Below are 14,552 nucleotides of genomic sequence, written 5' to 3' on the forward strand. Positions count from 1 at the left end.
CTACTACATCAGAACTTGCTCCTCCATTAGACTTCCAGGGAGATCCCCCAAAGGTTTGGTTTCATCCCACCGTGATCAAGTCAAACCTCTGTGTCTTCTCAGCTGCATACTTGACAAAGGCTAGCCTCTGACCTACTGTTCTATTGCCTCTAGGATGATGTGGTGTCTAGCCACGTGTGTGAGATCTGGCTACGCTTTCTTCTAGAAACATCAGAGAAATGCTGGGAGGGTATGGAGTTATGTGACCCCCGAGCCAAGGAGATAAGTAACTATACATTACAGTGGTACCTTGGGTTAAGAACTTAATTCGTTCTAGAGGTCCGTTCTTAACCTGAAACTGTTCTTAACCTAAAGCACCACTTTAGCTAATGGGGCCTCCCGCTGTTGCTGTGCCACTGGAGCATGTTTTCTGTTCTCATCCTGAAGCAAAGTTCTTAACCTGAGGTACTATTTCTGGGTTACCGGAGTCTGTAACCTGAAGCGTATGTAACCCGAGGTACCACTGTACAACCTTTAGAAGACAACTGAATACATGTTTTATCATAATGTTTTATCATGTTTTTATATATGTTTTATCATAATGTTTTATCATGTTTTTATATATGTTGGAAGCTGCCCAGAGTGGCTGGAGCAACCAGGTCAGATGGGCAGGGTATAACTAAGTAGTAGTAGTAGTAGTATGGAATAGGACGTCTCTATTTCATCAGATAAATGTTGGAGGGTATGCACAATAAACACAACCAGAGCACAAGATGAAGGGCTCACAGCATCACTGCTTCATCAGATCTTGCTCCTCCATCAGGTCCCTAGGGAGTGCTCATCAATGGTTCCTCTTCATCCTGGAGAAGAGTGACTAGTGGGGTGCCACAGGGTTCTGTCTTGGGCCTGGTCTTATTCAACATCTTTATCAACGACTTGGATGATGGACTCAAGGGCATCCTGATCAAATTTGCAGATGACACCAAACTGGGAGGGGTGGCTAACACCCCAGAGGACAGGATCACACTTCAAAACGACCTTGACAGATTAGAGAACTGGGCCAAAACAAACAAGATGAATTTTAACAGGGAGAAATGTAAAGTATTGCACTTGGGCAAAAAAAATGAGAGGCACAAATACAAGATGGGTGACACCTGGCTTGAGAGCAGTACATGTGAAAAGGATCTAGGAGTCTTGGTTGACCACAAACTTGACATGAGCCAACAGTGTGACGCAGCAGCTAAAAAAGCCAATGCAATTCTGGGCTGCATCAATAGGAGTATTGCATCTAGATCAAGGGAAGTAATAGTGCCACTGTATTCTGCTCTGGTCAGACCTCACCTGGAGTACTGTGTCCAGTTCTGGGCACCACAGTTCAAGAAGGACACTGACAAACTGGAACGTGTCCAGAGGAGGGCAACCAAAATGGTCAAAGGCCTGGAAACGATGCCTTATGAGGAACGGCTAAGGGAGCTGGGCATGTTTAGCCTGGAGAAGAGGAGGTTAAGGGGTGATATGATAGCCATGTTCAAATATATAAAAGGATGTCACATAGAGGAGGGAGAAAGGTTGTTTTCTGCTGCTCCAGAGAAGCGGACACGGAGCAATGGTTCCAAACTACAAGAAAGAAGATTCCACCTAAACATTAGGAAGAACTTCCTGACAGTAAGAGCTGTTCGACAGTGGAATTTGCTGCCAAGGAGTGTGGTGGATTCTCCTTCTTTGGAGGTCTTTAAGCAGAGGCTTGACAACCATATGTCAGGAGTGCTCTGATGGTGTTTCCTGCTTGGCAGGGGGTTGGACTCGATGGCCCTTGTGGTCTCTTCCAATTCTATGATTCTATGATTCTATGAGATCCCCCAAAGGTTTGGTTTCAGCTCTGAGAGGAAGTCAAGTCTCTGTGTCTTCCCAGCTGCAGACAAGACAAAGGCCAGCTTCTGACCTACTGTTCTCTTGCCTCCAGGATGCTGAGTCTAGCCACGTGTGTGAGATCTGGCTACCCTTCCTTGTAGAGACAGTACTAGCTCCTTTTTCTATGACAACACGCCCATACTTGCTCAAGTCTTTAGGCATATAAAAGGATGCTGAGCAGGGTCAGCTTGATCTTTTACAAAGAAACTGGTTCAGGCACTTCAGCTCCTACTACAGACTCCCATTATCCAGATAAAGAACCACAGGCTTTGGAGGGGACCCAAACACATAATCCAAACCAACCCCCTGCTCCTACAACAGCGAGTTGCACGCACTAAATACCTCTGGCTTTTGTATGTAGCCTTCATTACCAGAGATGGGGAATCTGTGGCCCTCCAGATGTTGTTGAACCACAGTTTTCATCATTCTGACCATTGGCCATGCTGGCTTGGGCTGATGGGAGATGCCGTCCAACAACACCCGGAGGACACAACTTCCCCATCCTGTTCCATGGAAAGGTAATATTCACAACCTTGCCCTGCCCACTTTTGCCTTTGTCTCACCAGTGCCACCCACCCCCACCTGGCATTGGCATCCAGCCCCCATAAGGGGGCTCATGAGGGAGTGTGACCCTCAGGCTGAAAGATCTTTCAATCCATGGCTAGTCCTTAAAAACAATTCTGCATGAAAACTGGTCTTCAATGGAACCTTCTGAAGGAAGAAAAGAGTCAAAAACATTTTCCCTTGAATCCCAGGTGGTTTATTGGATGCTCTCTAGGCAGAATCCTAGAGTGGTAAACCCCCTGGCATCGTGAAACAAATCCCTCACCAGGGCACTCTGCGTCCTTCCCAGTCCACAAAGGTACCGTTATCCACCTCAGAAAGTGTGGAGAGAACATGAATTATTCCTCGTGTACTCTCTTCTACAGTCAGGTCCGCCTCCTGTGAAGAAAAATATTGTAAGTGAAGGATTTCTTAAGTCATTCTTGAGCATCAAACAGCAGAAGGCTGTTGGATGTCTTGGTTATAAGATTTCAGCCTGCACATTAAACATTGCTTTATGAAAGACAACCAAGTGGTCATAATATGCCAAAGGATAGCAGTTCACTGCAAGGCCTCAGAGGACCATGCTTGCTTTTCCAGGAGCAATTTTGGATATTATTAAAAGCACCGACTCATAGATGCCTTTTTCTTGTGCTTTTAATACCTCCAAGCAGTGAAGGATGGGGCACTGGAGCTACTCAGGCACCACCATCCAACTAAAAATGTCAAGCAATTTGTTAAAAGAAATATCATCCTATAGGGCTACCCACCTTTTCCATGATTACCAAAAGCCGTGAACACTTACGGGATTGGGTTGAGTTTTCACCCAGCCAGGATGGATGCAAACACACAGAATCCCATAAGCTGGATACGTGAGTGACTGGCATTTGGTGAGCATGTTTAAAGCAGCCTACAATGGAGAAAAAACAAACCATGAGCAGAGGGTGCATTTTGCTAACTGTTTTGTAGCTTTAAATGTTTGTTCTAAGTTCCGCAAGAAGAAAAAGACTACACATGCTATTTAATTATAGAAAACATCCTGGTATCTTCCCTTAATGCCATCTACTGTTTTAGAAAATGCAGCATCCTCGCAACAGAAGTTTGTTTCTCAACATATATCTGTGGGCAATGCATGATTATTGCCCAGATGCACACATACAGCTATCATTTGGAAAGATAGTCACAGCAGGGCAGGGCAAGGGCAGGGGAGGGAGCAGACAGTTTCACATGGATTTGACATAAGGTACCTTACTGCAGCGATAGGCAACAGTCATCTTTCTTTCCCATAACAGCATAACTTCCATGGAGCCTGCAGCACTGGATGTATTGATAATGGCTGCCTTGCAGCAGCTCAGCCCTTCCTGGGGATATCTCTGAGCTGCCATCTTCAGCAGGGGCAGAAATGCCTAAAAGAGAATAGAGGTTATGGCTGTTGTTAGGTCAATGAATGCAGCTATCCTGGGGCAGGGATACCAGAGGAAAGCACTGGATGCACTGTATAAAGTTAAAGGTATATATAAACAATGCTTGTAGCAGAATTAGGATTTCTGATCCAAAAATACTTTCTATAAGCTTTTGCACAAGGTGTCCCATAAGACTTAGTATACATTTAGAATGGTTTGAACACACAGCTGGGCAACCTATGCCCTGGCCTCATTTTATGCAGCCCCCAACAGGTCCTGAAGCTGCTCTATTCTAAGGTCTCACCCATGTTTCTTCCTTCTAGTTCGCTTCTTGGCATTTTAAAGTTCTCCTTCTCCAACAACTGTTTGACAATGTATTCTAGGCTTTTGCATACTCTCTCTTTTACTATGTGTGTGCATAGCACACTAAGATAGGAAAGGCATTAATGTCATCTGTTTTCCAGAAAGTAGCCATATTGATTCATTCTATTAAAAAAAATTGTCTGCATGTTCATGAGAGTAGCCCCATTAAACTTCTGGGGAAGGAAAGGTAGAAAGAATTACTATTTTTATGCCAGACTGATTTTCAGCAACTGGTGGATCTATCAAGGTTGGTTTATCATTTTTCCTACCTTAAGTTCAATTCTCTGAATTTCCATATCAGTTTGCAATTATTTTCTTAAAATCCTCATGAAAATTAATTGCTCAAACAAATACTGCTTTTCTCCTACCCAGTTTGTTGCTTTTGTTTAATTCTCCCAAAGGGCCAGAACATCACAGTTATTACCAGGGCAATAGGTAGTGAGTAAAGGGATTTGCAGCCCCATGAAAAGCAAAAACTTACCTGGCTCACCTGAAGTGGCCCAATAGTATTGACAGCATATACATCTGCCATGTCCTTTGCATTTTCTTCCTCCAGGTCGTTTCCAGAAGTAATACCAGCATTGTTCATCAGGAGGTTCAATCCACATTCTCCAACACACCTTTGCACTTGCTCCACAGCTGCCTTGATGCTCTGGAGGTCAGTGACATCTGCAGAATGACATTTCTAGGCCCTTAAGAACTGGGTGGTGTGGGGATGCCCAAGGGACTAATAAAAGGCCCTTTTAAAACTACCAAGGCAGGTGGTTTTGGGGGATCTTACAGATTACAAGGACGAGAGGTGCTTTTCGGTCCACTTATTTGTCCCTTGGCCTGTCAGATCTTTTTGTTTGTGTGGGACAAGAAGCTACAGTTAGAACGGGATATGGAACAACTGATTGGTTCAAAATTGGGAAAGGAGTACGACAAGGCTGTATATTGTCTCCCTGCTTATTTAACTTATATGCATAATTCATTGTGCGAAAGGCTGGGCTGAATGAATCCCAAACCGGAATTAAGATCGCTGGAAGAAATATCAACAACCTCAGATATGCAGATGACACAATCTTGATGGCAGAAAGTGAGCAGGAATTAAAGAACCTTTTAATGAGGGTGAAAGAGGAAAGCGCAGAATATGGTCTGAAGCTCAACATCAAAAAAACGAAGATCATGGCCACTGGGCTCATCACCTCCTGGCAAATAGAAGGGGAAGAAATGGAGGCAGTGAGAGATTTTACTTTCTTGGGCTCCATGATCACTGCAGATGGTGACAGCAGTCACGAAATTAAAAGATGCCTGCTTCTTGAGAGAAAAGCAATGACAAACCTAGACAGCATCTTAAAAAGCAGAGACATCACCTTTCCAACAAAGGTCCGTATAGTTAAAGCTATGGTTTTCCCAGTAGTGATGTATGGAAGTAAGAGCTAGACCATAAAGAAGGCTGATCGCCGAAGAATTGATGCTTTTGAATTATGGTGCTGGAGGAGACTCTTGAGAGTCCCATGGACTGCAAGAAGATCAAACCTATCCATTCTTAAGGAAATCAGCCCTGAGTGCTCACTGGAAGGCTCCAATACTTTGGCCACCTCATGAGAAGAGAAGACTCCCTGGAAAAGACCCTCATGTTGGAAAAGATGGAGGCCACAAGGAGAAGGGGACGACAGAGGACGAGATGGTTGGATAGTGTTCTCGAAGCTACCAGCATGAGTTTGACCAAACTGCAGGAGGCAGTGGAAGACAGGAGTGCCTGGCGTACTCTGGTCCATGGGGTCACGAAGAGTCGGACACAACTAAACGACTAAACAACAACAGCAGCTACCACAGCCCACTTGAGGAGGAAGAACAAGTGCTTCGCTGAATCATGGAGCTCTGTGTGTCTTTCTGAGTTGTGCATGCAGTGAGCACAGGGACTGACTGGAAGCTGGCTTTTAAAAATACGTGTATCACATTAATATCACTCCATCAAAAAACAAACTCAAAGCAAGGCGATTGTAAGGCCAAAATACTTAACTATTGTAGGTGGAGAAAAGTCCTGACAACACTTTACTGAGCAAACTGAACAAAAAACTGTGTGTAATTTAGGGAGAAAGCAGCAGAGATATTTTATCTCTCTTAGTTCAGGCCTTGCATATGCACACTGAAAGATCCCTGCACTTCCTCTTCCAAGATTTATGAAATCTTTGGGACAATCAGACACACAAAAGGTAAGGCTGAGCTCAAAACAAGGCCATTGTGAATCCCAAGTACCGTACTTTATTCTTTGGACTATGGTAACATACCACAGGCTATGTATGGTACCTGTTACGGAAGCCTTGCCTCTATGTGTCATATTGCCTCTGTAAGAATTCACAGACACAGAAAGTAGAGTACCCATAAGAAATAGCATGAGGCTATGACTTTGGTAGGCCGTTTTGGAAAGTTCCTTTATGGCAGGTATGGGGAGCCTTTGACTCTCCAAATATTACTGAGCTACAAATCTAATCAGCCCCAGCAAGCATGGTCAATGGGCAAGGTTGATGGGAGTTGTAGTTCAGCAATATATGGTGGGCCTGCTACCACCTCAGAAGAGAGGCTTTGTTGCTTAAGCCCTTGATTGGCTGTGAACCATCCTTTTTCCAGTTACTGCTATGTGGACTGTACTGGTTTGCACTGGTGCTGGGAATGTCTATTCATCCCACACTTGGAACGTGAGACTTACCCAGCTGCAGCACCACTAGATTCTGTTGCTGGCATGCCAACTCCTTTATTTCCTGTCAAAAAAGAAATGTTTTACCTCCTTGATTAAACTGGAACTAGTCACCAAGAGAGACCCTGAGCCTTAGAGCTGGAAGCTGAAAATGCTTAGTAGAGTCTAATAGAAACTCAGGAATCTCACATAGAACAGTGCCTTGCAAGGAGAACACTTTCCTCTTCAATATTAATAGGCAGTTCTTTTTCGGGGGGGGTGCAGGGGTACACATACCTCTAAACGTTTTGTGAATCTTTTTACTTTTGTCCATTTACTGTATTTATTTTTCCCTATTTGAACTATAAAATGATGGTTTTCTGGAGTCAAAATGAGAGTACCCCTAAATATATTTTTTAGAAAAAAGCACTGTTAATAGGTGAGTATGTTATGAACAGAAAACCTTGTACATGGAAAAGTGGTTAGCAGTCTGAAAGCTCTCCCCACCTCCCCCTTGTAATTCTCCCAAGACCACAGCCTCTTTCTCACCATGTCATACCCACATTGGCATTGCTCTATACACTTAAAAAATGCTTCTGCCTGGCTAGAATATGTCCTTGTACTGTAACAGTGCCTTTTACTTGTTCGGATGGAGGATGGAGAGAAAGGTGTATGTAGAAACTAGTGACTTTTGCATCAGTGGCATGTAGCCTATTAAAGAAGGACAGCAGCCATGTCTGTTGCTCGGCCCACTTTGGCTTCTGGCCCCCTACACCACTGGCATGTGGCTCCCAGAAAGTTGCCCCAAGAGGAATGTACTGAAGGGAAACTGTGGAAGAACTAAGGGTAAGTTGAACATTATTACAAAGTTAGTTTGAAGGAACTAGACTGTTAAAAGAGATAAAAATCCTGCATGGAGTTGACTTGGGGTTTAAGGGATTAATTTATTTCCTGACAGCCAATACTCTCCTCTCCTGGTAAACGGCTTAAAAAGGTGTTGAAACTTAATTCAGCAAAATGATAATTGCTGGACAAACCAGTCTACAGGTGGAATTAGAGTGATAGAGATCTTCTTTTATGTCTCTCCCCAGTAATCTATGCTGTAATTTTCTAAGACTATTCTCATATCGCAGCTCAACTGGCCGCTAAGAGAAAGCACTGTGAATTACAGCTTTGTGGCAGCCTTGTGAGAGCTGCTGGCCCATCACAGCAGTGTTGAGAGCAGCAGACAAGGCAGGCAGTGGGCAACTCAGATGAGCCGCTGAAAACAGTCACACCAGAGCAGGGCAGCTGCTGGTGAAACCAAAGGCCCAACAGCATTCTCTCCAACCGGGCGCCCTCCAGATGTTTCGGACTACAACTCCCATCAAGCACACAAAGCTGACATTGCATTCTTACAACATAGTAACATCACTACTCTCTTATGCTACATTCCTGGTCCTCACCTTGCTTTTTGGTCCATCCATGTCTAGGGTAGTAGCAAAGACCCACTGAGGTGGAGTTGGCAGCCTCAGAAACTGCTTCACCAGACCCAGGCCAATTCCCGAATTGGATCCTGTCGCCAGAACACTCTGAACAGGGAAATTTGTCACCATCGCCTTGGAGCTGCAGCCTTTGGCTTCCATGCTTGTAACACTTGCTTCAAAGAACATCGGGTCGTCACATGAGATGCTTTTATGGGAAGTAGGCACCTCCTTTAATCTTCAGATAATCTCATGCTGGATGCTACACCTCATTTGCTGACTAGTGCGTTGGCCATTTTTTAACAACAACAACATCATTAGCAATGGAAAAACGAAGAAGCATTATGGCATTATGGTATAGAGGACAGACAGTTCCAAATTAAAATCTTCAGTCAATCTCTCAGCCTGTTTGGCTTTGCAGGGTTGTTATGAAAATTTAAAAATGGGTTGAAGCAAATCACTATGTATCCTGAGTTCATTAGTGGAAAAGTACTAAAAAAGCATACCATGTCACTAGGGAATATTATAACCAGAATATAAAAACTAACCAGAGAGGGAATGGCATAAGCAGTGGCATAGGAAGAAGAAGAGGAAGAGGAGGAGGAGGAGGAGGAGGAGGAGGGGTTTGGATTTGATATCCCACTTTATCACTACCTGAAGGAGTCTCAAAGCTGCTAACATTCTCCTTTCCCTTCCTCCCCCACAACAAACACTCTGTGAGGTGAGTGAGGCTGAGAGACTTCAAAGAAGTTTGACTAGCCCAAGGTCACCCAGCAGCTGCACAGCTGCCTTGATGCTCTGGAGGTCAGTGACATCTGCAGAATGACATTTCTAAGCCCTTAAGAACTGGGTGGTGTGGGGATGCCCAAGGGACAAATAAAAAGGCCCTTTTAAAACTACCAAGGCAGGTGGCTTGGGGGGATCTTACAGATTAAATCCATTCAAGGATGAGAGGTGCTTTTTGGTCCACTTATTTGTCACCTTGGCCTGTCAGCTCTTTTTGTTAGCGTAGAAGCTACCATAGTCCACTTGAGGAGGAAGAACAAGTTCTTCTCTGAATCATGGAGGTGTGTGTGTTTTTAGAGGGAGCACAGTGAAGGCCTGGCTTTTAAAAATGTTTGCAGCACATTCATATCACTCCATCAGAAAATGAGCTCAAAGCAAGGCAATTGTAAGGCCGAAGTATATACTAATGTAGATGGAATTCAGAGAGAAAAGTTTGGCAGCACTTTACTGTGTGTAATTTAGGGAGAAGGCTGTAGGGATAGTTTGTCTCTTTCAGTTCAGGCCTTGCATATACAGTAGCAAGAAGACATTCAGCCAAAGGTACGTATAGAAGAAAACTGCTTAGGCTGCTTTGCATGCTTGCTAATCAACACCTCCACGCAGCCGTTTCATAACTAATTGACTTCAACACTAACATAAGGTTACCAGACGTCCCTGTTTCCCAGGGCAGTCCCTGGATTTACAAATCAGTCCCCTGACAAAATGCTAACATTCCTACTGAAGTTGAAAAGTGTCCCCGGAATCATTGAAAAAAATCTGGTAACCTTACGATATTATGATATCTTTATTGTCATTGTCCCATGCAGAACAATGTATTTGAAAAGCTACATAAAACTACATAAACTACCACAAAACTACATAAAAACTACTTAAAACTACTACAAAACTACACAAAACATTCAAAAACCTCTAAAAACTCTTAAACCCCATTTTAAAATACACTATACTATAGAGACCCCTTATGCTGCGTTTAGAACCAGAATTGCATTTGCATAGAAACTGTTTCTCAGGCGGCTAGTCCTGGCCTTTATAACCCTATACCTTCTTCCAGAAGGCAGAAGGTGAAAGAGATCATTTCCGGGGTGCGTACTATCCTGTGCTATCTCTGCCGCTTTCTTATGGCACCTGGCAGCATAGATTTGATCTAAGGTGGGAAGAGTGCACCCAATTACACTAACATAATTAACTGTTGTGAAGCACACTGAATGATCCCTGCAGTTTCACTTCCAACATTTTATTCTTTACTTTTTATGAAATATTTGGGACAATTGGACACATAGAAGGTAAAACTGAGCCCTGAACAAGGCTACCGTGAGTCCCAAGTACAGGGGAATCCCCACATATGTATGGGTTTTGCAGCAGCACTTGTGCAAGTCCACCCTGTTCTGCCTCTGACCTATTCTGCCCCCTCCCTGCCTCTTGAGGTACCAAAAATGATGCGTACATCAGTGGTTGTGCGTCAGTGGGGAGGTGCCTGAACTTTATTCTGTGGACTATGGTAACATACAAGGGGTTGTGGTACCTGTTCTGGAAGCCTTGCCTTTCTGTGTCATATTGCTTCTATACATAAAGGTAGAGTACCCATAAGAGACAGCGTTAGCCCATGTCTTTGGTAAGCCATTTTGGAAAGTTCCTTTATGGCTCTCCAATTGTTGCTGAACTACAACTCTCATCAGTCCCAGAAAACATGGTCAATGGCCAAGGATGATGAGAGTTGTAGTTCCGCAACATATGGTGGGCCAAACCTTCCCCACACATCTATTATGTGACGATATGGACAGAGACTACATTTAGGTGCATCTCATTTCAAAGCTTCATTGAAGTTGTGGGAAGAATCAAAAGTACTTATCACTGATATTCTGTAACAGGGAAGCAAATCACCTTGTTTTCCAGTTACTGCTTTGTGGACTGTACTGGTTTGCACTGGTGCTGGGAATGTCTATTCATCCCACACTTGGAACGTGAGACTTACCCAGCTGCAGCACCACCAGATTCTGATGCTGGCATGCCAACTCCTTTATTTCCTGTCAAAAAAGAAATGTTTTACCTCCTTGATTAAACTGGAACTAGGCATCAAGAGAGACCCAGAGCCTTAGAGCTGATTCCTGAAAATGCTTAGCAGAGTAACAGACACTTAGGAATCTCACTCAGAGCAAACCCTTGCCAGGATAACATCCTCCTCTCCAATATTAATAGGGTGAGCACACTATCAGAGATGGGCAGAAAGCCTGGTGCAAGGAAAAGTGGTAAGGAGTCTGAAAGTCCTCATTCTCCTCCTCCCTCCTATGTGGGCTCCCTCTATGCAGGCTTTGTAACTCTCCCAAGACCACAGCCTCTTTCTCACCAGGTCATACCCCTCACTGGCATTGCTCTACACCCTCCTCAATGCTTTTGCCTGGCTGAAATATGCCCTTGTACTGTAACAGTGCCTTTTACTTGTTCTGATGGAGGATGGAGAGAGGTGTATGTAGACTTTTGCATCAGTGGAATGTAGCCTATTATACAAGGGCAGCAGCCATATCTGTTGCCTGGCCCACTTTTGCTTCTGACCCCCACACCACTAGCATATGGCCCCCAGAAAGTTGTCCAGAAGTCCTTAAGTAAGGTTACCCGATTTTTTTCAAAGAATCTGGGGAAACTTTTGTTGTTAGCCGCCCTGAGCCCAGCTTCAGCTGGGGAGGGCGGGATATAAATAAAATTTATTATTATTATTATTATTATTATTATTATTATTATTATTATTATTGAAAAGAGAGGGTGAAAGTTTTTTTTTTTTTAAAAAAAAGGGTATTAAAAAAAATCTCTTCTGTGGTCTCTGTCGCACGGCATTCCTCTGCGCCCTGGCCTACTCTCTTGGGACCCTAGGCACTGTGGAATACGATCGGGTCGGGCCTGGGCTTGGCCACGTGTCTTTGCCCTCCCGGTGCTCTCCTACCTGTCTTTCTCAGCAGCGGCATCAGCGCGGCAAGGTCATAGAATCATAGAATCATAGAGTTTGAAGAGACCATCGAGTCCAACCCCCTGCCAAGCAGGGGGCTCCCTTCTTTTTTCCCTTCAGGGCTCCCTTCTTTTTTCTCCTTCCTCTTTTTCATCCTTCTCCTTCTCCTCTCCTCCTTCTCCCTGCATTGTCTCCGGGGTTTTCCTGGCCCTGGAGCGCCGATGGGCAGTTGGCCGGGTGCTCCCGCTGCTGGCTTGTGTGTGTGTGTCATTGGTTTCCCCACTTGATGCGCCAGGCATCCCTCGTTTCCTCTTGGCAGCGGCAGTGGCAATTCAGCAGCCCAGAGCCAGCCTGGTAGCGCAGGAGGCTCTGGCTGGCTTCAGGAGCTGCTCGCTGCTGTGGCACCTGCCATTTTGCCTCGCTGGAAGTCCCATATGATGTGTCTTGTGCTGTTGAACCATTCACGCAACATTCATTCCCTACTAATAAATCTACAACATTTAAAATATAAATCCGGGGACATTAAATGAAATCCAGGGACATTCTGTGGACGGATTTTGTCCGGGGACAGATTTGTAAATCTGGGGACTGTCCCTGGGAAATGGGGACATCTGGTAACCATACCTTAAGGTCTCTATGATTACACCCAGCCTACACTACTAAGAAATGTTATTGAGGAGGCACAAGGGAGTGTTAGGCAGCCTGGTAGAAATAGACACTGATCTATTTCTGGCATTATTACAAAGTTAGTTTGAAGGAACTAGACTGTTAAAAGAGATAAAAATCCTGCATGGAGTTGACTTGGGGTTTAAGGGATTCATTTATTTCCTGACAGCCAATACTGTCCTCTGCTGGTAAACAGCTTAAAAAGGTGTTGAAACTTAATTCAGCAAAATGATAATTGCTGGACAAACCAGTCTACAGGTGGAATTAGAGTGATAGAGATCTTCTTTTATGTCTCTCCCCAGTAATCTATGCTGTAATTTTCTAAGACTATTCTCATATCGCAGCTCAACTGGCCGCTAAGAGACAGCACTGTGAATTACAGCTTTGTGGCAGCCTTGTGAGAGCTGCTGGCCCATCACAGCAGTGTTGAGAGCAGCAGACAAGGCAGGCAGTGGGCAACTCAGATGAGCCGCTGAAAACAGTCACACCAGAGCAGGGCAGCTGCTGGTGAAACCAAAGGCCCAACAGCATTCTCTCCAACCGGGCGCCCTCCAGATGTTTCGGACTACAACTCCCATCAAGCACACAAAGCTGACATTGCATTCTTACAACATAGTAACATCACTACTCTCTTATGCTACATTCCTGGTCCTCACCTTGCTTTTTGGTCCATCCATGTCTAGGGTAGTAACAAAGACCCACTGAGGTGGAGTTGGCAGCCTCAGAAACTGCTTCACCAGACCCAGGCCAATTCCCGAATTGGATCCTGTCACCGGAACACTCTGAACAGGGAAATTTGTCACCATCGCCTTGGAGCTGCAGCCTTTGGCTTCCATGCTTGTAACACTTGCTTCAAAGAACATCGGGTCGTCACATGAGATGCTTTTATGGGAAGTAGGCACCTCCTTTAATCTTCAGATAATCTCATGCTGGATGCTACACCTCATTTGCTGACTAGTGCGTTGGCCATTTTTTAACAACAACAACATTATTAGCAATGGAAAAACGAAGAAGCATTATGGCATTATGGTATAGAGGACAGACAGTTCCAAATTAAAATCTTCAGTCAATCTCTCAGCCTGTTTGGCTTTGCAGGGTTGTTATGAAAATTTAAAAATGGGTTGAAGCAAATCACTATGTATCCTGAGTTCATTAGTGGAAAAGTACTAAAAAAGCATACCGTGTCACTAGGGAATATGATAACCAGGATATAAAAACTAACTAGAGGGGGAATGGCATAAGCAGTGGCATAGGAAGGAGGGTGCGGTGGGTGTGGGCCACCCCGTGTGTCATCACCAAGGGGGGTGGGTGACAAAATGGCAAAAATGTGAGTTTTAAAAATGTGGCTGGGTGCAAAAAGGCACCCCCACAGCAGACGTCTTCATCAGAGCCTGGCTCTGCGCAAGAAGGTGCTGTGGCTTGGCTGTAGCACTTGTGCCTAGCGCAACTCCGCCCTGAATCAGGGGAGAAGAGCAGGCGAGTGGAAATCAGTGCTGCTGCTCACCTTCCTCACTGCGGCACACCCAGCAGCAGCAGCTCTCCTGACCCAGCAGTAGAGAGCAGCCCTCCTCAGTTTTGGCAAGGTGCACCGGGCCGCAGCAGCTCCATTGCCGGGTCAGATTTGACCCAGTAGCAGATAGCAGGAGGGTCAGTGGCAATGCTGCCACCCACCCTCCTTGGCGTGACGCCTTGCACCCAGCTGAAGTAGCTCCATCACCGGATCATGTCTAACCTGGTAGCGGAGAGCAGGGGAAGCGTGAACAGCAGCTTCCCTGCCCCTCTCCTACCCCGAACTGTGGCACGTGAGGAGGAGAAGAAGAAGAAGAGTTTAGATTTGA

General features: G+C 44.9%; 1 protein-coding gene and 1 long non-coding RNA gene across 5 annotated transcripts in view; one reads left to right on the forward strand and one right to left on the reverse strand.

The window, feature by feature from the left end:
• Positions 1 to 2,625: 2,625 nt before the first annotated feature.
• Positions 2,626 to 13,676, reverse strand: LOC309346675 (C-signal-like). 4 transcript variants are annotated; one of them, XM_081870573.1, is made up of 6 exons: positions 13,371 to 13,676; positions 11,083 to 11,134; positions 4,690 to 4,868; positions 3,681 to 3,839; positions 3,239 to 3,343; positions 2,626 to 2,832 (listed from the first exon to the last, which is right to left on the reverse strand). In XM_081870573.1, the coding sequence occupies exons 1-6, from the start codon at positions 13,575 to 13,577 to the stop codon at positions 2,716 to 2,718; spliced, it is 819 nt and encodes a 272-aa protein (XP_081726699.1). In that variant the 5' UTR covers positions 13,578 to 13,676; the 3' UTR covers positions 2,626 to 2,715. The 4 variants fall into 4 exon arrangements, with proteins under 4 accessions (XP_081726699.1, XP_081726700.1, XP_081726697.1 ...); XM_081870574.1 differs by having other exon boundaries at positions 3,686 to 3,839; positions 4,681 to 4,868; XM_081870571.1 differs by having other exon boundaries at positions 4,681 to 4,868.
• The window catches only part of LOC309346678, a 30,424-nt gene continuing 20,650 nt past the window's right edge, over positions 4,779 to 14,552 (forward strand). Inside the window, exon 1 of the long non-coding RNA XR_014158725.1 lies at positions 4,779 to 4,857. This is a non-coding gene — a long non-coding RNA (uncharacterized lncRNA). The remainder of the gene's footprint in view (positions 4,858 to 14,552) is intronic.

The sequence above is a fragment of the Podarcis erhardii genome (genome assembly GCF_964252035.2).
Source record: "Podarcis erhardii genome assembly, chromosome: 7".
NCBI lineage: Eukaryota > Metazoa > Chordata > Lepidosauria > Squamata > Lacertidae > Podarcis > Podarcis erhardii.

What these genes read in the sequence shown, in the direction of transcription:
- LOC309346675 (XM_081870571.1), bottom strand. Translation starts at nt 13,577, where the DNA reads ATGTTCTTTGAAGCAAGTGTTACAAGCATGGAAGCCAAAGGCTGCAGC. An exon ending in TTGCCTATCGCTGCAGTAAG is followed by an intron (nt 3,344 to 3,680) that starts GTACCTTATGTC and finishes TCTCCATTGTAG; the next exon opens with GCTGCTTTAAACATGCTCAC. An exon ending in TGAAAACTCAACCCAATCCC is followed by an intron (nt 2,833 to 3,238) that starts GTAAGTGTTCAC and finishes TTTTCTTCACAG; the next exon opens with GAGGCGGACCTGACTGTAGA.